Genomic DNA, 24,837 nt, shown 5'->3' on the forward strand with positions numbered 1-24,837 from the left:
GTCACATGTTAGGAAAAAGACTGTAGGAGGTGGCCTTTTTTTTTTTTATGATACATTTATATCCTGAACTTCCCTTGGAAATCTGTGTTTCTGTGGAGATTACTGCCATGGTCTATGCTGGGGGACAGAAGGTAAAGCAGAATGGAAAACAGTTCTAGCAGGTTTGAGCAGGCAGAATGGTGAAACGTAGCTGCTTGTGCTGCGTTGTATTCATCTATAGACATCCCTAAACCTTGAAGAAGGAAACTCTGGTTTTCCACATGGGCTTTCCATAAGTCTTCTCTGTGTATTATCTCATTGGCTCAAGTGATTTGTCCACACTTGTCTAATAATACCAGCATTGGTTGGTGTTTTTAGTAGAAGTACATCTTGCTGCTATGTATAGTTTTTTTCCAGTGTTTGTATATGGCTTTGGTGGTGCAAATAGTGTCTACAAAATAGCTATATGAAATGTATTCTGAGCATTTGACTTACATTTGGTCTCTCTCTTAAAATAAAAATACTTCATGGCATCAAATGAAACAAGCAAAACGTAATGAACAAGCAAAAGGGAGTGGTTCTTCACTTAACATACAGCAAAACTGTAGATCTTACATTTATCTTGTTGTAAAGATATGGGGGATTATCCTAGGATGTTTTCTGAGTATTTACTCTTGATCCCTAATTCACGATGCTAAGCAAGATATTCTTTCTGACTAAATTTTAATGTTCTTATAATCATAGCCATGAATACTTTATGCTTACTGATATATTGTACATTTCAGTCGTGTCGTTTTAGGTCAGTACCTAATCAGTTTTGCTGTTATCAGTAGTGGTGTATGTGTGTTCAGTGAAGAAAAGATGAACTTCGTAATGATCTAAAAACCTGTACTTTTCTATTTAAAGGGGCGGATCTCTCTGATTATTTTAACTATGGTTTCAATGAAGATACCTGGAAAGCTTACTGTGAAAAACAAAAGAGAATACGAATGGGTCTTGAAATTTTACCAGTTACCTCAACCACAAATAAAATTACGGTAAATAGTACTTTTTTGGTATTATAAATGGGGTTTTGACCTGTAAAGCTGCTTGCGTGTTGTAAGCTTGTTCTGCCCAGTTCAGTGTGTTCGTTAGAGTTTGCACCTGCCTCCCTACCCTGAACCTTGAGTATTAGTGTGTTGCTTCAGTGGCAGTTGTTTGGATAGTGTGACAGACAGCTACAGCTAGATTGCATCTGTACCTTTATTGAGATTGTGGCCCATCACTTAAGAGTTGTATGGTTTCTTAATGGGCAATGTGTTATTTAACTTAGGCTGAAGACAAAGCTATGGAAGTAAGACCAAGTGCAGAGATTCTCGATGGCAGATACCATCTTTTTAAGGTGAATTTTAGTAAACTTTTGTTGGTTGCTCTCATTTTTCTTGAGTATTGCTTCCCATGCCACCACAGACTGATAGAAGAACAACTGAAATGGACACAGCCATTATTTCATACTCTTCATCTTACATCAGTGACTTTCTGTGTATGTCACAAAATGCGGATTAAAAAGTGTTGCTTTGTTCGTCACTATTCTGGAAGCATGTGAGTTAGTGGCTTGGTAAACTAACAAATTTCCCAGTGAAACTAATTTTTCTTTATGTGATGATTTATTTTTAGTTGTAGTGCATTTGCTTGTGCAGATGTGCTTGGGAAGCTTTTGTAGATTATGGCATGTTTATTTTTCCTGTGGTGTTTTAGCTCTTACTGTATTGTTTTAACTCTTACTGTGTTTTGTAACAGTTATCCTTGACAACTCTGAGATATGAAAATCAACCTTCATATTTTTCTGTTTTCCATTTGGGATTAGAAGGCAATAAATCAAGTTATGTATAATAATTTTTCCATTCAGAAATGCTGATTTTCAGAGAGCAGAAGAATCTATATGATAGGATTTATCCTAAGGATTAAACTTTCTTTTCAACTTCTCATTTACTCATTGGTTTGATACTAAAGTTGAAATTAAAATCCAAAGGTTATTTATTTTGCTTATTTTCAATATGCAGTAATTTTTATTTTTGAACTGTCTTTAAAATTACTTGGAACTGTTTGTTGCTTTCTTCTGTATACTCCTGTGACAGAAGTGTCAATTGCAGACAGATATATTTGTATTCCCTCATGTGCTACTTGAGGGTATTGAGTTATTTTGGTTTTATCAGATCAGAAGCTCTCTGGGGCTTTTTGCCATCCTCAGTTATCATTAATATAATGCTGTGGGGCATTAGACATAGTGGGCAATAGGAGTTAAAATTTGCATCTGACTGAACTCTCAAACTTCTCTAAACTCTTGTCCTAAAGGAAGAAGAATAAATAGTCCAGACTAAAACTTTGCCTATTTCTAGCTCAGTATTGACTGTGGTGATCAAACAGTACAGATAATAATTGTGTTGTAAGAGTTTGTCGTATGTTTTACAAGGAGTTTACATATAATTATTTGTTTTTTTCCCTCTCTTCTGTAATACTAAGTCTCATGTAATTTACATGATATATTTGATTTAATCTCCTGTAACTGGCAAGACTGTCTCCTGCATTTTCCAGTTACTCATTAATTAATAGAAGTCTTACAGATTTTTCAGATAAATACGTATATTAAACCTATACCATACCTATTTGGTACCTTTCCCCCTCTCATATTTCTGGATACGAAAGGTTAATTAGATTTTTATTGACTCTTAACTATTTATGTTCATTTTTGTGAGTTTGGGAAAGACGTGACCGTGTTTAGAAGGGAGATTCTGCAGAAACTTAGTAGTTCACTTGCCTACAAGAAGCTGTGAGATCATGGCTCATCTGATGGTATAGCATGAGTGAACTAGCTATGTAGAGTGATGTAGCTTCATGGTTGGTGCAGTGGGAGTGACTTTAAAAACGGAATCAGCACAAAGTTGTCTTTAGTGTAGGTTTTTCTTTCATGTATAACTGCTGCTGAAGTAAAACAGTACTTGAAGTACTTGCACCAAAGGTCTTGCATACTTTTAATAAAGTGTTGGTGGAATTTTACAGTACTTCCGAAACAGTAGGATGTTTTTGAAGTATTCAATCTGAATGAATACTTAATGAAAAATCTTTTACAGTTTGCATAACCTCAAGTATGAGGTGACTTCCTGGTATGACTTAGAAATTAAGCGGTTACTAGGTCTCATAGTCAGTGAGGCAAACGGAGAATCCATTCAAATTTCTTGTCTCATGGTTTGTTGTTGGATAGCAGGCTTGTTAGATATCTCTGTTAAGATTATGAAGATCTTTTTAAAAATTGTTTGTTTCTTTTAAAAATAAAGGTGTTATTTTTTTCATACAGGAAATTATATAAGAAAATCAGTTTGTTCTGTTCATGTAGAAATCAAATGCTTGGAAAATAAATATTTAAACTATCTAATCTTATGTAATAATTCATTCTCTGGCATATTGCTTCTTATGTATATTAAACACAGTACTTAAGTAATATATCCTTACAAATACATAATTTTGCTAGCTGTGCAGAGGTAACTGTTTAAAATTTCAAGTAAAGTTGGACTTACTTTCTTTTTGTGTTGGCTATGTTCTGTGTTGAGTATTGGAGCTACTGCACTTCTGAGAATAAAACTAATGATGACACATTATTTTGAAGGTACAGCAGGGCAGAACTGGAAATTTGGAGAAAGAGTTGGCAGTACAGTCGACCAAACCTGATTTCACATCTCCGCCTGCCTTATTCAAATCAGGAATTCCAGCAAACAGGTCAGTTAGCTGTAACTCAAACCCAAAAAACTCCACTATTACATCTATGAGTTTGAAACTTACAGTTTTTGTAGAAAGAAAAGGGAAATATGTTTCTGTAACAGATAGAAATGAGGGGAAGAGATACCCTAATCACATTTGGCTTAATCACACATGAATGCTGTGCTACCTTCTTGGCTTTTGGGGAAAGAGAAAGTATAAGGAAAAGGGAGAAAAAGCAGCAGGACCAAATAACAAGACAGCTATAAAAATCCAGTTGTTGATGGACACCGTGTTTTCTTTGTAGAATTAGATTGGCCAACAAAATATTTCTAGCTTGGGCCTTTGTGAGTATTAGCTAATACACTTTTTCAGTTTAACAAAATGGAATCAAACAGTTATGACTTCAACAACTGGAAGATTTCCTGGAACCCAGTCTCTTTCCTGCAAGGTAGCTTTAACTTCTCCATATTTTAATAATTTATAATACTTTTTTTGAAATGAGATAAGTTATTTCCTTACTAGGTATCTTACCCTCCTTCTCCCAGCCCCAGGCTTTAAGAAGTTCTGTCTTTTATATCTAAACTACTGCTGGTTGATACCTGGCACTCGGCTTAGGATGAATCTGTGCTGCTTCTTTACTTTAGTTATTTATTTTATTTTACTTTAGTTATTTAGTGTTCCTGTTTAGGAGTTTTGGTTCTGTGCAGATTAAAAGCCATTGTATTATAAATGATAGTAAGAGAGGTAGAACAGGCTGTACACTTTCATCACTGACTGTTAAAGATTGAGCTATGACCTGTTTTTAGTGCTGCATCCGTGAGTACCTCAACTAATTTAGAGGCACTTGTGTTCAATTATCCTATCCTGTAAGAGTCAGTCCAACATGCAAATGTATTTCTCTTGGACAGGAAAAAAAGCTTGTTTCATATCCTTGCCTGAGATTTTCTTTCACTCCTAGAATATTCCTTCTGGTAGCCTAAATTTTTCTCTGAGCTATCAGATTATACTGCTCTGTATTTAGTGGATTTTTAGTTCTTTGTTTTTCTATTTTTCTTTGTCTAAGAAACAAAAATAGTCTTCCAAACTTTGTGCAAACCCTATAGCCATTTTTCGTTATTTTCTTTTCTGAATTGTTTTTGGTATGTGTTGTTCTTGTACAGAGTTCTCAAACTGGAGTGTGTTTTTCACAGGGTAGAGCTTCCTAATCTGTATCTAGCACAGATTTTGTTACAGGATTTCAGTTCTTTATTCATCTCACTGGTGCACAGATAACCTCTAAACTACTTTAAGAAGTAATTAGTGACCAGGATGTTAAAAAATGTAGTCAAGTTTAAAGTTGTAGAACAATGTGTCACATAGATTCTGTGACTGTGTGAAATCTACAATTGTTGTGACAACTGTATCACTTTGTGACATGTTACTTTGACAATTGTATCACTTGTGCTTTTCAGTGGCTGGAGTAGGTTGTTTTATGTACATTTAGTGTGAATACTGTAATTGTAAGTTGTTACAATAGCAAAACCGACTTCTTCCCATATTTAATACCTGCTCCTTTGGATACATTTGCTTAAAATAGGTTCTTGTGTAAAGAAAGAAGTATTTCTACCAAGTGATCAGAAGAGATTTTGAAAGAAAACTGTATGCCCAGGAGTCTTGAGATTGGCTCAGTGAATGAATATGTCTTAACTTATATGGATTGCATATATTTCTACTTGAATGACTTGCTTAACGCAGCTACTGTTTTCTGTATATAAAAGCCTATATTACTACTTTCTTTATAACCAAGCAGTGTTTTATGGGGTTGGATTTATTTTCTTCTTTAGTTAAAGAGTTTATTATAGGTAGGCAGAAAATTTTCAGCAATGCAACTCTTTGATAATTTAAAATAATTGCTTTTATACCATAAGGCATTTGCAATAGCCCTGTTGTGAGATTGCTGGAAGCATTTCTCATGTAGCAATAAAATTTCTCTAGGCTTCTAGCAGTAGTTTGATACATTTCGTGAAAAGGAGGGAAAGCTGATGCAGCTCGGTATAGGAACATTGATAAGGAGAAGGAAAGGCTTAGGCAATTTATCTCACTGGAAGAAGCAGCAGCTCTTCTCAGTCACAGACAAACACTGCCTCCAGAAAAGCCAGTTTAGGCATCAGAAAGTGGGAGGAATAATACAGGAGGGATAAATCACAGTAGTTAAGGTAAAGGGGAAGAAAATGCAGGGCACGATGCTAATGTTAAATTATTACTTACTACTAACACTTACTACTCAGGGCTGCAGCAATCCTTCATGGATGATTTTACACATGGATATTCCATTACATATTGCTCTTAGATTGCAAGTCTGGGAACAGATTGTGGGGTTTGCTTTCTTTCATTTGTTAGTAAACAAACACTAAAATAATTTTGCTTACTATTTTTACCTTTTTGGTTTGAGTACAGTAGATGTTTGCATATAATTGCAGATGAATTTCTCAAAAAAACTCAAAAACCTCTGAGGCCTAGCAGTGATATTACTCTGTACCAGTATGGAAATTGTAGTTGACAAAACAGAATTATTGCTCACCAGCAAATCAGTGTTACTAATTCACTAGAATTGCATCCTAACTGTGTCATTCAAAGCAAAATTCAGTGCTTGTTCATATAATGTGTCTCTGAGAAATTTTGCTTGAATTTATAAACAATGGCTATCTTAATTATAACTAAGATATTAGTTGTTTAGAAATGACACCTGAATTTCTTGCCTTTTTTCTGTAATACTTAGAGCTGTTGAGTAGCATAAAGTATAGTGTAGCCCTGAAGGATGAGTTAGGTTCGTAATGGAAATGGTTTAGTGAATGGACATCACATACAAACAATATGGTATAAAGTAAAATCTTTGTTCTCTAGAGGTAGTTAATGAAAGATTTATTGTGTCCATAGCCACAATTAAGGTAAAATCATGAAGGAACCTCTTTTGATTTTTGTGCTTTCTAGAACATGAAGAGGATTTGACGTATTTCAAACCTGTCCTAACCAACTACTTCATAGAAATATCTGTTATCTTTTCAGACCAGTGCTTTTCCTTATGTCACTTTTCAAGGACTGTGAGAGAGTTTTTCTTTAGTAATAGAAAAATAAGTAGAAGTTTCATTTATAAGCTGGCTTCAAAAGCTGATATTTTCTCATTAAAGCAATACCTAGAACAGCTCTCCATCAGAAAACTTTTCTGTCAGAAGTTTTCTGGTTTTTAACCTCCATTTATGCTTTTACAGTTACTAAAGAGTGCATTACATTTAAATAAGTTTCAGAGAAATTAGCCTATCAGTGCAGTGGGCTATTTATTAGCTTTATCTGTGCTTGGGCCTTTCTGTAAGCAGATTTTTTATAGAAAATGGATTTGTGATCTGTCATTACTGTGAAAAAATACAGGTTTCTCTTGTTTCACAAACTAGCCTTGCAAGACTAAATGATGGAAACTCAGATATTATTTTGAAAAAAAAGTATTTTCTATAATAATGATTTCTGTAGTAAATCTGCTTCTTATTTATATCAGTCAGTGGTAAGTGAACTCAGCAGAGTTGAGGATGTCCTCAAGAGGAGGAAAATAAAACAAAACACATAAGCAAATCAAGAAGGAACAGAAAAACATATTAAATATGGGTTTTGAAGTACATTATAATTCTATAATTAGTAGACTATCTTATAAGTCTGCTGAATAAATGTGACATCCAGTAGTTAGACTATTTCTGAGTTCTGAAAAGTGGTATGGAGGTATTCCAAAAAGCAGATTATTTAGGTTATCTGTGGTGAGGATATGAACTTGGATATGAAGCTATGAACTTGGAAAATAATTGGGTTTGTCTTTTTTTCTTCTGCTTCTTTGTTTCCCTCTTTCTCTTTGCTCTGTAGAACCTAAATAAACTCATCTTGCTAAATGAGATTATCTTTCTGAATTAAATCTCCATGGAGAATGGTATTCTTAGTGCAAATGGCTCATAAATAACCATTCTCTAATTAGAGTGAAATAACTCAGAGTTGCTGGAATGTTCCTTTCAAGATACACTTTGTATGAACTCTGTTGTGGGTTCACATGCATCCCACACATGTGGACTGCCTTTTTTATTTGGGTGTATCCATTGGGAATTCATCTGTATCCCAGGTGCCGTGATTGTGTAAGAGACAAACCATGCCCTTCCTTTTCTTTGCTTACAGCACAGACAGAAACCTAGTAATGCCTGCTTAACATCTTATTATTAGTCTAGGTAATGTCTAGAGTGTCGTAGAAATTTTTCCATGTGCCAGCTTGCTGTACCTTAAACAAGATCCAAGGTGTCAGATTTGCCCTTTTACAAAAACTGCCAAACTTAAATTCTGACACTCAGATGCCTCCCCTGCTTTTGTGCAGTTTATGTTTTTGACAGTAGTGTCATCTGCTGCTCCATCTGCAACAGAATATGTGCTTCTTCTTGTTCAATTTCAAGCTCTTCTAGGGGAGTATGTAATGAAATCATTATTGGAGTCTTGAAAATAGGGAATTTGTGAAGTTCAAGGTAAGATGGCAAATTCCTGAAACCATCCATCATTATGAAAATTAAATCTCTTGGCAGTTGTTGGGAAGAACAATGGACATGACACTATACAACATTATTTTAATAATAGTTATAAAGCACCAGCTCACTGAGGTTGAGGAAGCATAGGTGTACTCTTCAGAATCTACAAAAATTAAGTGAAAGCTCTGTTCATTTCAGTAAAATTGATGTCTAGGAACCAACTAACTGGTAGTCTGGATTTGCTTCCTTTGGTCATCATCATCATCATGGCTGGGCTTCGCGAACGAAAATTTGGGAAGGGCTTTACCCACGTTTGTTACAAGCGAGTTGGTGGCTAAAAAGGCCAATACGAGGTAGGCACGTCCGGTTGGTATCACTCTGCTCTCCATTGCTGGCAAAATCCTGGCAAGAATACTCTTGAACAGACTAATACCTGCTATAGCAGAAGGAATTCTACCTGAAAGCCAGTGTGGTTTCAGAGTCAACAGGAGTACCACAGACATGGTGTTTGTTCTCAGACAACTGCAAGAAAAGTGTAGGGAACAGAACAAAGGTCTCTATGTAATCTTTGTTGACCTCACCAAGGCTTTCGATACTGTGAGCAGAAAAGGTCTCTGGTAGATTTTGGAACATTTAGGTTGTCCCCCCAAGTTCCTTAAAATGATCATCTCACTCCATGAGGATCAGCACGGCCAGGTCAGATATGACAATGCACTTTCTGAGCCCTTTCCTTTGGTAATGCAGTGGTGTATTTGGGTTGCTTCCCAAGCCAAAATTCTTCTTGTAGTATGGTTGAGGCACATACTGCTTTGATGCCTGTACTCTTGCATTGGTGTCAATGTATGTGTTTTCAGTGCTGATTCCAAGAGTTTCTGGCAGTGTGCAGACAGTGCAAGAGAGAAAAAGTCTTGATTGTGCTGTGTACATCAGTGGAGCAAGCCAAGCAGGGACTTCTTGCTGTAGAATAGTGTCATCTATCATACCCAAGGACTAAAGCTAGGTAAAATGAGTTTTCTAGGATATGGTTTAGATAGTTAAGAGAAGATACCAGTGATGGGGAAGTACAAGTGTGTGAGAACTCTAAAACCAAATGAACTGTCAGACTGAAGACTGAGACAGTGAAAACAATTATTGGTTTAACAATTGTTTTATAATACCTATGTTCTCCATTTAATTACTTAAAGCAAAATAATAATCCAAGGTATAGTAATGCTGGAATGCCATGCAAGACCACTGGGGAGGTTTAGGAAAGCAGGTGTTGATTATTTCAGAATTTAGAGTGTAATAATCTAACTCCTAGGATGGGGTATGAGAAGACCAGAGAATTTCTTAAATTTGTGTTATCATTGGAGCAGCTGCTGTATAGTCTACATATTGTATTTTGTGGCTGTGTTCTCAGACTCTTGTACCACTGGACTGTTTAGTTCTTTTTTTTTTTACTCCAAAGTATTGTGCTTAATAAACTTGCTTTAAAATCCAGGCGGAAGCTCTAAACCCAGATATTGAAAAGCTCAGAGGACAGGCATTTGGATCATCCTCAGTATGCAGTCTGCCAAGGAACTTCATATTATCTCTGGGAGATCTAATTGTTTCTTCATGCTCTAGTGTCTGCTGCATCTTTTTCAGCTGCATTGGAATCTAGGTATTTGAGTAATTGGAGTCAGAGCTGTTGGTCTGGCAGAACATTGAGCCTGTAATTCCAACTTCCAGCTGTAGTCCCTGCTATTTGTATTCGTGTAGTTAGTAGTACACTAGATGCAAAAAAGACAAGAACTTGTCTTTTAAAACTAGAAAAAAAATTCTTTCTATGGATTTGTTTCTATGGAAATTTCATGAAAGTTTTTTTTTCCCAGTCTTTCTTTTACTTGTAATATATCATACTATTAATAAATATTGTCAGTTTTCTCTGCTATCGTTTCCTTTATGGGTGAGACACAGATATACCTTTGTTTTTCTCAACTATCAGTATTGTAATTTTGTACCTCATTTTCTAATGGAGTTGATGTAAGTGAATCCTACTTTTTAATCTCTTTTAGAAATTAGCAATGGGCTGCGAATCAGGTAGAATCATAGAATGTTAAAGGGTTGGAATGCACCTTGGAGATCATCTAGTCCTAACCCCCCCTGCCTTGTGCAGGGACATCTCCCATTAGACCACATTACTCAAGGCCTTATCCAACCTAACTTTTATAACTCCTATGCAGATGGGTTTTTTCCTGTCTGCATAAGACTTACACATTTTCTATAAAGCTTAGTTTCTAGGTTTCATTTGTTTTAGGGCTGCAAATAGGAAAGTTCTATAATACAGATTATTCCTCTCTTCAAAATAATGATTCCCATTGTCACAGATATCAGGTTTTAGTTTTTCTAGATGACATTCAGATCCTTGTCATATTTTCTGGTCTAGTGCCTGGAGGACTTCTTTAGTGTCAGTATATTCCCATGTAGTTGATTTACTGAGGATTTTCAGATACGGATTATGCTTTGAATTTTACTGTTTGTATCCACTAAAATACCATCATGTCTTTACCCTTAGTGTAGCATTTTTAATCTTCTTTGAAAAGTTAAAAGTAAAAAAAATAGTGAAAGTCACAGAGTCAAACAAACAGGCGAAACTGATCTGAGAGATCAAAAGTAAAAGTGTTGTTCAAAAGAAATTGTCAAATGCAAGTTGGCAGAAACTGGGAGGGAAAGAATGTGTATATGCGTGTCGCTTTTCTTGTCATCTTTCTCTAAAAATTCATTACTAATTACTTCTAAGGTAAGTGTTCTTAATTTATATTGTGTTCTGTTGTTGCCTGATTAGATTGTGAGAGAGACTGAGGTGGGTCTTGTGCTGCTCTACTGCTGGTTTCTTTAAAGGAGGTGAACGTAGTGCTTAATTGTGGAAATGTTTTAGAGGTGTTTGAGGGAGAGAGATTTAGTGTTTTGAAAAAAACTGAGGAACAGGAGTATGAATGGCTGGTCTAAGATTCTTTTTGAAGGTTTAGTCTGGGAGTCAGTGTTTACTAGTTTCATATACTTTCTATAAGATTGTGTATTCCAAGATAAGAGAGATAGCATCTCATTTTGTTCAATATGTGCTGCAGTATCAATACTACACATGGAAGGATTTGCTTATGTTTATTTCTACCTTCTATCTTACCTTTGCTTGATCTTCCATGGAATTCTTCATTGTGGTTTCATGCAATTTAGAAATTATTTCTAATTAATAGTATATAGCTATTTTACATTAGATTTTTGTGGAAGTTCTGTATAATTCATTACTTTATTATTAAAGTTTTGGGATTTCTTTTTTTCTTTTTTTTTTCTTTTTTTTTTTTTTGTAACAGAAGAGTAGATGTATTATCTTGTATGGGGTGGAAGGAAAGTGTTGGACAGTCAGCCTTTCTCCTGCAGGAGTCTTTATTGCTACTTGTTTAGTCCTATACACTCACATGCTTCAGCAAATGCATCACATTTAATGTTTTTCAGAAACAGTCTTTTGTGTTTTCTACAGGAGAAGGAACTTTGGCATATGGAATGAGAGCAGTCCTTAAGGCTTTCTTCTCTCTCTTTTCTTTTTCTTTTTTTTTTTTTTTCCCTTTTCTTATTCTGCTTGCTGATCTGGCTTGTCCTGTGTTGCAGGCGAATATCTGGCACAATAGATGTGATTGGACAGACCATCACTATCAGCAGGGTGGAAGGACGACGACGTGCTAATGAAAACAGCAACATACAGGTTTTATACTCTACATTTGCACTCTATCTTTGACTAAAAGACAGTTTTGCTTTCCCTGTAGCTTCTGATTAAAACATGTCAGTGTGCATGAATGAGTAACACATAAGTAGCTTTAAGTTCAGGAATAAAGTTGTGGCAGTTACTGAAATATATTAAGATGAAACATTTGATAAATTTCAAAAGATAAATATTTTGGTATGCCTCTTACTGAAAGGAAATGAGCGATATTGCAGATTTACAGTCCAGGAGACAGCATTGGTTCTGCTAGATCTGCATGGGATTAGGTTTTGTTTACTGAGTGACAAAGATAAATATTTAAACTGCCCATTTGTCCCCTATTCGTGCCAGACACTAATGCTGAAAGTGAAAGCCCCCTCATATGCAGTTTGAGAAATGCAGTCTTTTAAAAATGAGTTGAGAAGGAATAAATAGTTGATAGTAGATTGTTTTTAAATATGTTGTACTATTTTACCATAAATTGCAAGATGAGTGTTTATGATCTTAGTCTTTAGACTTGTATTATATTAAGAAAGCAAGTAAATTTATTAAGATGAAATACACTTCTTCTCTCTTGAAGAATCAGAGAGAAGAATCAAGGTTGCTTGGTGTCCCAGTTGCATTTTCATGCAACTTAACTTAGGTTAAGGTAAAACAGTGAAAATAATAATGGATTGTAGCACTTACATTAAAAACACTGCCATGTGTTTTTCAGCTGATCTCACAATGTTTAAGTAATTTATAATCTTGGTTTTTTTCATGCTTTTCATATTGATTTTTAAAATATTTTCCATTATATAAATTTAAGATGGTGTTTTGGGCCATATTCAAATGGCTTATATTCCCTTGAAGTCTCACATTTGTTGTCCCCTGTTGGCTGCTCTTAGACCTTTAAAGGTACTTGGCAACTGTGGGACATTGAGCATAGGTATGCAGGTAGAACTTAAACCATCTGAATATGGCTCTTAATGTGTGAAGTGATACCTTCCTATTGTAGTAACAGGAAAGAGAGGAAACCTATTTTCTGCCGTTTTCACATAGCAATTGTAACTAGAGTTTGATATTTTACAGGTTCTTTCAGAACGCTCTAATCCTGAAGTAGACAATTTTACCAAGCCACCTCCATTTTTCCCTCCAGGAGCTCCACCTACCCACCTTCCACCACCTCCTTTCCTCCCACCCCCTCCAACTGTCAGTACTGCTCCACCTCTGATTCCCCCACCAGGTAAATGTCCTGCACTACATAGGACGTGGATAATGAGAGATTCATTAACATCAAATGTTTGAGGTGCATCGTGCAGAATTTCAGAATTTTGTGTTCTGCTCTTTTCTTAAATGTATCTCTAAGGCAGAAACAGAAACTTTTATCTTTATTTTCTCCGCATAATCCCAAGTAGTAAATAATTACCAAGAGACTGTTCATTCTTATGTTCTTGAAAATGTTTGAAGTGAGAAGCTGTTTTCTGTAATTCAGTAAGTGCTAACGCAATTGAGAAGTACATGTTAACAAATCATTCTACAAAACTAAAACTATAGCATACCATGAATTTGTGTCACAAGTTGGATTCTCTGATGTCTAAGGTCATAGCAGCAAGAGATGCTCTAATTCCCCTTTTCCCTCACAGCATGTATGAATTCCCAGAAGTTTGGTAAGTATCAGATTTGTGCTGTAGCCTTTCTTTCAGTCTGAGGTCTTATTAGCTCCTGATGTTTTTTTCCAGTGTTCTGTGTCTGTGAATCTTAGAGGAATCAAAGCTTTTTGAGAACTCTTCCCATTTTTAAATCTGTTTTTAAATTTACTGGTATTTCCTGAACGTTTGTTGGAACTTGATATTTATGGAAATTACTGGGAGAAGTATCATGGGCATTTGCACAAATAGTGCAGTTACCTGAGTGTTGATAATTTTTAGGCAGTAAGTTCAAAAGGATTTAGCAAGAAACTCAGAAGATTGGTCAGTGAGAAATTAAAATAGATGGAGAAACTTTGTGGAGTATTTGAGTAGGAAAGTGAAGCATTTGTCTGTAGAAGAGACTGCTTTAAGGTGGAGCTTCTCTGTATATTCTCCCTCTGTTCCTTGCATTCTTTTGCTTACTTGTTCTGAAAATCATGCTTAGCATTTTCTTTGCTATTCTTCTTGCACAGGGAATCTTCTAAAAGTTTCTCTGTTAATACCCTTATGTATAAGCAAAGAAATAACATTATTATTTGAGAGTCGTAAGTATGTACCTTCCTAGGGTTTAAGTCCTCACAGAAGAAGTTACTTTCTTCAATTGCTCCTACTAATTTTAAAACTTTAAAAACTTTTAAAAACTTTGCTCTGGCAATTTTGTGATGTTTTCTTACTGCAGGGAGGGGACAGAAAGGAGAAGAATGTGACATTAATGCTCACTGTGGTTTTAAGCTGCATTAAAACCTTTCTGATAATGTAATGCATTACAAGCTTTTAGAACGTAATTATTTGAATTGTAATTGTGGTTCAGAAAAGGTGGTCTAAGTTGTATATTATTAAAAAAAATGAGAAGAACCCTCATAGACACCCCAGACACACTTGGTGCAGGAATGTCACATGCGGGTACTGGACTGTTCTTACGAAATCCCTCACCTGTTGAATTTTTAAAGGTGAAAGAAAGCCACATGTGTTACAGATCTAGCAAGCAGGTTTGGCTTTAGTCCTATGGTTTACAGACAGGTTTATGACATACACTTGCTCAGAAGGTCTTCTTGAACATCCTTCCGTCATTTGAGTAGATTAGAAAATAACGATTAAGAACTGTGGATTTGGTTTCTTCAGGCCTGTGTTTTAATTGTGCAGTTGCCAGCTCTTTATCTTCAAAGCTGTTCCTAAAATAGATTCTGCCATCCCTCCTAGGTTCATTGGAGGAGGAGGAAAAAACTATGCTTAACCAATATTAAACCAGGACTACTTGCCAGAAAATTTAAGTATTCCAAATATAAAACATCCTCCGAAAGTGCCTTTGAAAAAGGATCTTGCTTTGAAGTTAGATCTCTTGTCCTGTATTCATTCACTCTTGTGATTCAAATCTTTTTTGAGGAACAAGTCCTGGAACGATTCAAAGGGCCAAATGCAGAAAATTGTCAAATAGTCCTAGGAGATGACTGGTTGTGGCAAAAAAAGTGTTGGTTTTTGTTTGCTTGGTTTATTGCTATGTTGGAGTAATTTACATCTAAAGAAGAACAGGATGCTCCTGTTACCCAGGCTTTGAAAGTTGGTTTACATGCTTTGGTTTAAGCATGTAGTTAAAATGTGCCATGTATTGGTGATATAAAAAAAAAAGAAGCTCCTCTGAAGTATTGAACTTCTGTTGTATAATTACCAGGGTTTTGCAATATGTACCAGGGTTTGGCAAATGACTGTACATCCTCTCAACCTCAGCAACCTAAGTGTGTACATTTTATTTTGTGATAGAGGGAATTTGACATAATTTAGCCTGTGGCAAAAGAAGTTTTTACACCAAGTTGAGTTATATTATGTTTCTGTGGTCTGTTACACAGTTCAGCTGATTTGCAGTATGTTGTTACACTGTGGCAGCATTGATCATGTTTGATTCCTTACTCCACAAGCAGAGCATATGTGGCATTGCTTTTCTTTAGTAAAACCTACTTGTAAATATTTTCTGTAAATATTTACCAACCTTGAATTAGTAGGATGGTATACGATGTCCTGAAAGCAGTTTTGAGCACATAAGTATATTTTGTTAGGTTAGCTAATTTAGTTGGGAAAAATTTGCTCAACTTTTAGTTAGATTCGTAACAACTAAGGTCGATCTGAACACCAGATTAGAGTAATTCTTGCACATGTTTCTGTTAAAGGATGCTTCTTTTTCAGTTATTTACAAGAAAATAGAGAACCAAACAATCTTTTTCCCTTCAAGTAGCAATTGAATGATTAGTTGCAGTGTCATAGCATTGGCTCAAGCATCTGTAATGCTTACTGCTGCTAGAATACTTGGTTCATGTGGACCTACTATTTCCTCTGCCAAGCTATTAAAGGTCAGAGGCCAATTGCATTTCCTTCCATCTAGCCATGGAATATAAAATAAAGCAAATGTAGTCTATGGGATGTTACTTTTCTTCTGTATAGTAGACATTTTATGAATTTAATGCTAATCTTGAGACCCTGAGTCATTCTTCATTATTTTTGCCTCTTAATAAATAAGATCTTAAAGAATAGGAATTTAAATTAAAAGCTGGATTTCACAAGGCTTGCATAAAATCTTAACAATTGGTGTTGGTGTGAGATCTTCATCTGAGGACACAGAAAATATGTTATCATTCTTCTTCATCATGGATGTAGTAATAGCTCAGTCTGGTTTTAGATCTACAGGTAATAAGCATAAACTATTACTATATCTGATATATCATTTGTTGTCTTTTTAGGTATACCAATAACAGTGCCACCACCAGGTAAACTTGCTTAGATTTTTTTTTCCACATTCGGTTAAGAGATGAAAACTGATATGCAACTTATCAACTTCCTTTTAATTATACAGATAAACAGTCATAAATACTAAACTGTATGTATATATGTAGGCTCAGTTATTTTGATGCCAGGTGGAAGAGAAAACGTGTGAAAATGCTGTTGACCGGTGGACCTAATAAGCCAGTTTGTCAGATGTATATTCCTTCTTTTCTTTAAAATCTTTTTTTCTCAGCTATGCATTAAGTAATTTTGATTGCTGTACATTAAGTATTATTAGATAGTCAGGAATTTTTCTATGCTTCTAAATTAGCATATTTCTAATAATGATAAAATATTTTATTTGAAGTGCTCATAATGCATGCGTAATGTTTTGCCTTTGTAAAGCTGGAAGGTCGTTCTTAGTCTTACAAAATAAAACCCATTTACACAGAAACAATTTTTGCATTGTTCTCTCTGGGATTTGTTTGTTATTGTAAGCTTAGCCAAGTTCTTCTGTGTGTTTATGGGTAGTAGTTTTTTCTTCCCCCCTCCCCTTACCTAATTTATTGTTACAGGTTTTCCACCACCACCTGGCGGTCCTCCACCATCCCTCATACCCACAATAGAAAGGTGATTATCTGTTTGAAATCTTATAAAGCAATATATCAGTATTCTGTAACTAAAATAAATGCGTAAGCACTCTTACACTGGCCAGTGTTTTATGGATTTTTATCTGGGATAGAGGAGACAGTTTCAGATTTTTACAGTAATTTTACAGAAATGTTACTAGTCTCACCTGTCAACCTATTCTTTGAGTAGGTTACTTGGCCACTTACTAGTTTAGTTATGGCACTATATCAGTATAACTTATGGTTTTGACAGTATATCAGTGCCAAGACGTAAGAACAAAATCAAGGTAAATGATTGTTAAAGTATTCTTTGGTAATCTGAAGGCCTATTTTAGTGAACTGTATAATTTTCTGCTACCATATCCTTTTCTATAGATGCATGCAAACAATTTGGCCACAGATTCAAGCCCTCAAAAATTACAGGAAATTCCAGAGTTCCACAGAATACAAATTTGTATTTCTGTTCTGTTTGTTGTAAGTGTTCAGCTGTGATAGGCCTAATTGTACTTTTTCAATACCTCTTTTTTATATACATGTATATGTACATGCATACATGTATTTATATATATAGATACAAATTTCTAAAAAAGAAGAAAAAAGTCAGCTAGGACAGTCCTTGAAAAGTATTTGTCTTCAGCTAAAGGCCAAAACCAGGTCATATACAAAGCTTATTTAAGAAGATGGTACAAGCCTCTTGTCAGTCCTCTGGATCTCACCAAAGGAAGATGTACGCAACTGTTCCTTTGAAATTGAAAATTCTATTAACAGATATGCTAGAGGATGATGATGGTAAATCTCTGAGAAAATTCTCATCTGATTTAATTGAGGAAAAAACCATAACTGGAGGCATTTTATGTGCATGAAAGTAAATTTATTATTTCATACTGGCAGTTGCTGTGAGTGCTGCTTCTAATTGTTAAGCAGTGGTCATTGCCTTTACTTGTGGTGAATATTTATGTAGTTTTTGAAACGTGATGTGAAAAAATCAAGTTTATTATGGAACCTGGGAACTATTTCTCATACTTTTAAATGTTAAGATGTTGCATGGGCCTTTCATTACCATTGGTGTTTTTTTTCCTTTTTGAACTAAGCTAACCCAAAGCATACTTCTCAGTATTGAAGTGCTTTCGAGAACAGAATTAACACTTAGGTTAAATATGCAAAGATAATTCATGCAAGTTATGTAGGAAGTGCTAAAAGTCATGAAAGACTAATTCATACATTATGTATGTATGAATTATGTCCTGTGTGAGTATTATCTTTTTTAACCCTTCTGGTTTCTACCTACTTGAGTTGACTGCCACTGGAAGAAGTTGTCCTAGAAAATGTGTAGTTAATTTAGCAGCTTATTTATAGAACTACACATTTTAAGTCCACCTGTTCTTAGATATGCTCACACCTGTACTTTTTAACAGAAGAAATGAGAACAGCTTCATTCAGGAATGATGCACTTTCAAGCAAATGTAGATTAAATTCAGTATCTGTGCAGAAATGTATTATGATATGAGAAACATTTGAAATAGGAAATTCATTGAAAATATAAAGAGAATAACTGATGATACAGCTATTTTTCTTTAAAATTCCAGAATTTTTTGTTTTCACCTCCTGTAGTAAAACATGAAATATACATATTTGTGTTGATAGACAGCTTCCTTATTTAGTAATGCTTAAAATGGAGAACTTAAATCCATTTGTAACATGCTGGCTTTTCATCTCTGGTGGCAACAATATTGAAAGTATGTATTTATTGATGGAGGTAGCTCTGATGGTAAAACTGGGTTTTTATATGTGTTTTCTTTTCAACAGTGGACATTCTTCTGGCTATGATGGTCGTTCTGTTCGCGCATTTTCATATGGCAGTGGTAAGTAAGGTTGCTGGATTTGAAAATTTTGACTAGTACTGTATCAAATCGTTTGATATACTTATGAGGATTTTAGCTAGAAGACTAAACAGGTCCTGTCTGTCAGTAGTTCATTATGAAAGCTCATTGCTGACCATTGTAAATAGATATATGCTGTTGCAAATATAACCCCTGTTGATGAATACTGTTGTTTTGCTTACTTGTATACTGTATATCTTTTCCTGCTGCTTTTACGGAACTGTGATTTTGAAAAATTATATTCCATAATATTGACTACAAATCAGGGAGAATTTTTCAAGAACTGGTGGGATTTTGAAGGAGAAAAACAAGTACTGTTGAGATATCATCAGAATTAGAACTAGCAGGACCAGTCCTTGAAAAATCCTGAGTGATGTACCTCTCCTTTGAGAAGCTGTTTGCCTAAGACACTGTAGCCTTCAGCTATCCTGTTGCAAAGTCAGTCTTCTTTTTTTTTTTTAATTACTGTTATGGAAAAAAAATGTGATGCTGAAAACCTTCATTTTCCATTCTTCCAATTAGAGTGAACTAAAATACAAGCTTCATCACAGGCATCCACAGAACCTACAGTGAGTTTAGAACTGTTACCTAGCACAGCTCTGCTTCTTGTGCCAAAAGATAAAATGAGAATATAAAGATGGAATCGCAGAATGGTTTTGGTTGGAAGGAACCATCAAAGATTATCTCGTTCCAACCTCCCTGCTGTGGGCAGGGACATCTTTCAATCACTGCACCACATTGCTCAAAGTCCCATCCAACCTGGCCTTGAATACATCTAATGATGAGGCATCCACAACTTCTCTGGGCAACCTGTGTTCCACCATCCTCATCATAAAGAATTTCTCCCCTATGTCCAATCTACCCTTTTTCAATTTAAAACCATGGTACCTTGTCCAGTCACTAACAGGCCCTGGTAAAAAGTCTTTCTTCGTCTTGCTTTCTTATGAGCTCCCTTGAAATACTGAAAGGCTGCAGTAATGTCTTTCCAGAGTCTTTTCTCTCTTCTCCAGGCTGAACAACCTAAACAACCTAGGAGAGATGTTCCAGCTCTCTGATCATTTTTTTGTGGCCCTCCTCTGGACCTGCTCTAACATGTCTTTCTTGTACTGGGGGCCCAAGAGCTCGATGCAGTACTCCAGGTGGGGTCTCGTGAGAGCACACAGAGACAGAATCTCAACCTGCTCGCCACTCTTCTTTTTAATGCAGCCGAGGATACAAGTGGCTTCCTGGGCTGCAAACTCACATTGCTGGCTCATATTTAATTTTTTGTCCAGCAGTATCCCCAAGCCCTTCTCTGCAGGGCTGCTTTGAATTAACTGATCACCCAGTTTGTACTGACACTGAGAATCACCCCTACCCAGCTGCAGGACCTTGCATGTTGCCAGTCACTAGTTCTGTCTGCCTTCAGGACATCTGCCATCCAGCCCCATGGCTAGTGCCTTTTCTTTCAGCTGAATTCTGTTGCCTTGCTCCTTGTTCCCTTGAACCCTAGCTGCTGGGAGGAGAAATTGTAGGAAAAGTTTTGCCTGTTTCTGGGGATACATAATGTTCAGCACAGGTCAAATGTTCAGAACATCTGTCTCCTGAATGTTCCTAAGTCTTCAACATGGATATACAAAATGACATTTTGTAGTGACCTTGCAATTTGTAGCAGTTTATGGAGTAACAAGTGGTATTTTGTTGGTTCTCGGGATTCTTATCAGTTATCAAATGTTTGCTTTCATGCATTGGAAGCTTACTATGTTTTCAAGAATTCTTGATGTGGGTAAACACTTCTTTTACTTTACGCTATTTTTTTAGTCATTATATTGTGTTTGCTGAAGTTTTAGCAAAAAGGTAAAACTGAGGCATATAACTAAGGCCATGCAGAGTATCATAAGGAAAGCAGGCTTACAGTCATTAGTATGTATATTGCATCTAATATTTAGTCTCCAATATAGAATGTTTTCCACTTTGGTGTCTCTTTTGTTAGAATTTTCTATTCTGTCAAGTATTGTCAGGGACATGAGAATATTTCCAAGTTTTAGATTGACCTTCAGAGGTGATGGCATGCTTATGTTTTTGCAGCACTGATATTTAAAAGATAACTGTTATCTTGGTCATGCCAACATTGAATTTGAACTTGTTCAGCAGGATTTAAAAAATTATGTTTGCCTTTTTATGTGGTTTATGGAGACCAAGGAGCACAGTCTGCTCCTATCTTCCCAGTCTTCTCCCACTCTTCTACAGTCTGGTAAAATTTTGTATTTGCTTCACAAAGCAAATTGTCTGTCATATGGACTTCTGGATCTGTAGAGGCTCAGTGACATTTCATTGCTGTTGCTGTCTCTTAGTGAAAGATGTTTTCCTGGCCAACATCATACTCTCACAGTCCCTGTTGCGCAATGTGGTCACTGGTCAGCATTTTGCCAGTGCTCTCTGTGCATCAGAACTTAATACATTGAGAGCTCAGCAGTGTAGTAGAGTACAGATGATCATTGTGATTAACAATCACTAAGTATATTTATTTAATAGTTGCTTTGGATGATAGTGCTGAATCTCCAACCTGTTGTCATCTTTGACAGTCTGTTATTTCCTAGTTTTCCTGGTGAAATTGTTGGGGAAGATGAGCAAATGGAATGTTCTAGCCTTTCTTCTTCCTATACAAATTCCTCAGCTCATACTTTGGTGTCTTTTCCCTAGAAAAAGGCATGTTTCCCATTGCAAGCCCATTAGGAAGGTTACATTCTTAACTTGCAGCTTCAAGAACGTCTGTTTTGTCTTTGTGCTCTTCCGCCGCATCGATGTCGTTTTGTCAGTTTGCTCTTAAATCTTCCACAATTCAGTGCTACCTTTGCTGTCAGATCTTTGAATTTTACTGAACTGCATTTGAAGCAACTTGTACTGTATGCTTGTTTGCTCTTTTTTCAAGCAGTTCTCTGTTCCATGCTCTAAATGTTCTTTATATCTTATGAACTTGTAAGACATTTAATGTTACAGAAACAGTTGCAGAGTCAGTATTTTTTGAGGCACGAAGAAGATGCATTAAATAGTTTGCCTTACACTGTGACAGCATGAAGCTTTAAATTTTTAAACAGTCTCCAAAACAGGACTCAAGTCTCCAAAACTATTGTTCAAAGCTCTCTTCCTGTTTTAAAAAATAAAATCAGTGTTAAATTTTGCAAGTGTCTATTTTCTTGCAAAAATTATTGGAATAATCCATGTAAAAATAGTAGAAGTGACAAATTACTTCATTTGGTATAGTAAGTGCAGAACACCAATTCATATTTAAAAGTAAGCTGTGTTGTGAATAATTCCTGGTGAAAATCTAGTTAAAAAAATGCAGTGTCAAATTACTGGTTTATGTCATGTTGTTGAGGTGGAAATAACATACTTTTCTCTGATGAGATTTACTCCAGATGTGGTGGAGTAACCAAAATTTATTGTAAAAGTTTATACTACCATTAATATTTGTTTTGTAGTATAGATTTAAAGTTAAACTTAAGTTTAAACTTTAGATCAGAATGCTCTGGCAGCCAGTGTCTCATAGACCATGTGTTGTTGACATAGTGGCAAGTCAAGGAAATTAGCAGTCTTTAAAGTCCAGCTGTCTTTTTGCTATTTCTGGCTGCTTTCCTTCGAAGAATTTCAGGTTTCGGCAGTATAATGAACAGCATAATATTGTATTAGGGTATTTTTTTCTGTTAACCCTTCATTTTGTCTGTAGACCTGGAGCTAAACAGTGTCAAGCATTTTATTAGTGGCAAAACCTTGTATAAATGCTTTTTTAATGAATTATAATACTTTTCATTGCAAATGTGTTTTAACAATGAAATGTTTTTTCTTGCTCCACTGCCTGCTCAAAAGGTCTTTTGTATTCCTCCTCTGGATGCTTGGCAAACTGCTGTCTTAAGCTTCTGCCAAAGCTTTCTGGGGCAGGAATATCTCAGACTTTACAGGCAAGGCAGCCTGAACATAGCTGTCAGCAGAAGCCACTGGTTTTATAACTCAACAGTCTTAAATACAGCATCAGTAGCACACTTTACATTGTTCAGTGAATATTTATGTTAATTGTACTGTTAATCTCTTTGTGACACCATGAAGTCAAGTAAATATTGTTCTCATATTATAGATGATGAAGTGGAGCTCAAAACAAACGATTTATTGAAAGTTAGGAAAGCTAGCAAGGCAGATAAGCAGAAAGGGAGAAGTAAGTCCTCAGTACTGTAAGTCCGCTAGAGAGTGCTGTTTCCAGCTAAATACTCAGCCTTTGTTATTTTTTTTACAGGATGCATTCATGGGACTTCGGGGGAGGGAGGGCAGGACAGAATAATTGGGACATTAGGAATAGTAGTTATGTGTTACATTGAAGTTGGCAGAAAGCAATAGAGAAGCATCTTCCCTCTCTCTTCCCATTGCTAACCCCCTAAAAAATGGTTTTGAGACAGTGTTGTGACTTCCTTCTTAACTTCTTAAGCATGTAATCTTTTAGATTAAGACTATGCTTAATTTTCTTAAACTATTATATTTTAGTGGTGGTGGTTGTCCTGAGTATTCATCAGAAATGCCATCGTACAAAGCACAAGTGGGAATGTTATTTCTTCTCCCAGATTAAATTTATATCTAAAGCTCCTGTTGCATCTCTAATCAGAAAAGCATGACAAAGCACAGTATAGAATATAAATTAGTGAATGAGAACTTTATAACTAACATATATCACTTTTAAATACAGTGATATTAAAGGGGGAAAGATAAAAATAGTAGCATCTAAATATAAAGTTGGAAGTGTCCTTTTTGCTTCTTTTTCTGAACTGTAGTTTCAGAACAACTAAGTTTCAAAGGCAATTTTGTTCGTGGTTATTTTTGTTTTGTTGCTCCCCCAAAACAAAGCCATTTGACCACATAAAATCAGATTCTTTCAGAACATCTTCGCACAATATTTTAATTTTTTTTTTCCAAAAGTATTTTGGCAGTCCTCGGGGTATATATCCTGGTTCTATACATCTTCATAAGAAGTATTTAAATGAGGGCCAGAGGCTTTTATTAGCATCATAGAAAAAATGGGGTGTTTGCTTAGAATTAACTCTAATTTGAAAGGGGAAGATTGAAAAACGTCATCAGAGGAGGCTGACAAACCTCTGTGTTTTCGTGCATAAGTAGTATTGCAATTTCCGTAGGATTTCTGATTTTGTTCTTTCTAATACCTACATCTCTCTCTTTAGTCACCTTTCCACACCCTGCAGGTTCTGCACCTTCGTGGTCTAGTCTTCTAGACACCAGCAAGCAATGGGATTACTATGCACGAAGAGAGAAAGATAGGGAACGTGAGAGAGAGCGATCCCGAGATCGGGATCGTGACCGGGACCGAGACAGAGATCGAGAACGTACCAGAGATAGGGAAAGGGACCGAGATCACAGTCCATCTTCAAGTGCGTTCAACAGGTTAGTGAAATGTCTTAAGCGTGCTGTAACTCTGTTCAAAACCCCTGTCTGTTTTAAATAGTGTACTTCAACATTAAAATGTAGTGTTCAGCTGTATATTCCAAAGAGCTAGAGGGTGTGGCTTCCTCCCCTTCACCCTTTTCCCTTGGAAACTGTAATTCTAAATTTCTAAATGTAAAACAGAAGTGAAAAAAATGGGCAGTAAACATCCAAACTGGTCATAGTGCTTTACAGTTTAAAGGTGCGATTTAAGCCTTGAGAATGATTAAGATACCCATCTCTGACATCAGTAGGTCTAGAAAAAACCTATAGATGTACTAAATGAATTTTAGTTGCCGATTCAGTGCAAAGAGCAATGTGTTGCAACATTTGACTTTAATTAATGTTGTTATTACCTGCTAAAACGGTTAATTTAGTTGTATAAACTGCATGGATAATAATCTGTCTTCTTTAAAACTATTATTTCAAGGTCAAGAACTTTTTTTCATTTTCATGCAGATGATTAAAATCATGGCAGATAACTTAATT

At 35.8% G+C, this 24,837-nt stretch overlaps 1 protein-coding gene across 4 annotated transcripts in view; it reads left to right on the top strand.

The window, feature by feature from the left end:
• FIP1L1 (factor interacting with PAPOLA and CPSF1) overlaps nt 1–24,837 on the top strand; it is a 38,893-nt gene that overhangs the window by 9,205 nt on the left and 4,851 nt on the right. The window contains exons 7-16 of one of the 4 annotated variants that reach the window (XM_032686008.1): nt 886–1,016; nt 1,292–1,360; nt 3,623–3,732; nt 11,868–11,961; nt 13,030–13,183; nt 16,358–16,384; nt 16,955–17,009; nt 18,815–18,870; nt 23,000–23,077; nt 24,090–24,309. In XM_032686008.1, coding sequence (XP_032541899.1) covers nt 886–1,016; nt 1,292–1,360; nt 3,623–3,732; nt 11,868–11,961; nt 13,030–13,183; nt 16,358–16,384; nt 16,955–17,009; nt 18,815–18,870; nt 23,000–23,077; nt 24,090–24,309 — 994 coding nt within the window. The remainder of the gene's footprint in view (nt 1–885; nt 1,017–1,291; nt 1,361–3,622; nt 3,733–11,867; nt 11,962–13,029; nt 13,184–16,357; nt 16,385–16,954; nt 17,010–18,814; nt 18,871–22,999; nt 23,078–24,089; nt 24,310–24,837) is intronic. The other 3 variants (XM_032686009.1, XM_032686010.1, XM_032686011.1) reach the window with 3 other exon arrangements.

The sequence above is a fragment of the Chiroxiphia lanceolata genome, chromosome 4, assembly GCF_009829145.1.
Source record: "Chiroxiphia lanceolata isolate bChiLan1 chromosome 4, bChiLan1.pri, whole genome shotgun sequence".
NCBI lineage: Eukaryota > Metazoa > Chordata > Aves > Passeriformes > Pipridae > Chiroxiphia > Chiroxiphia lanceolata.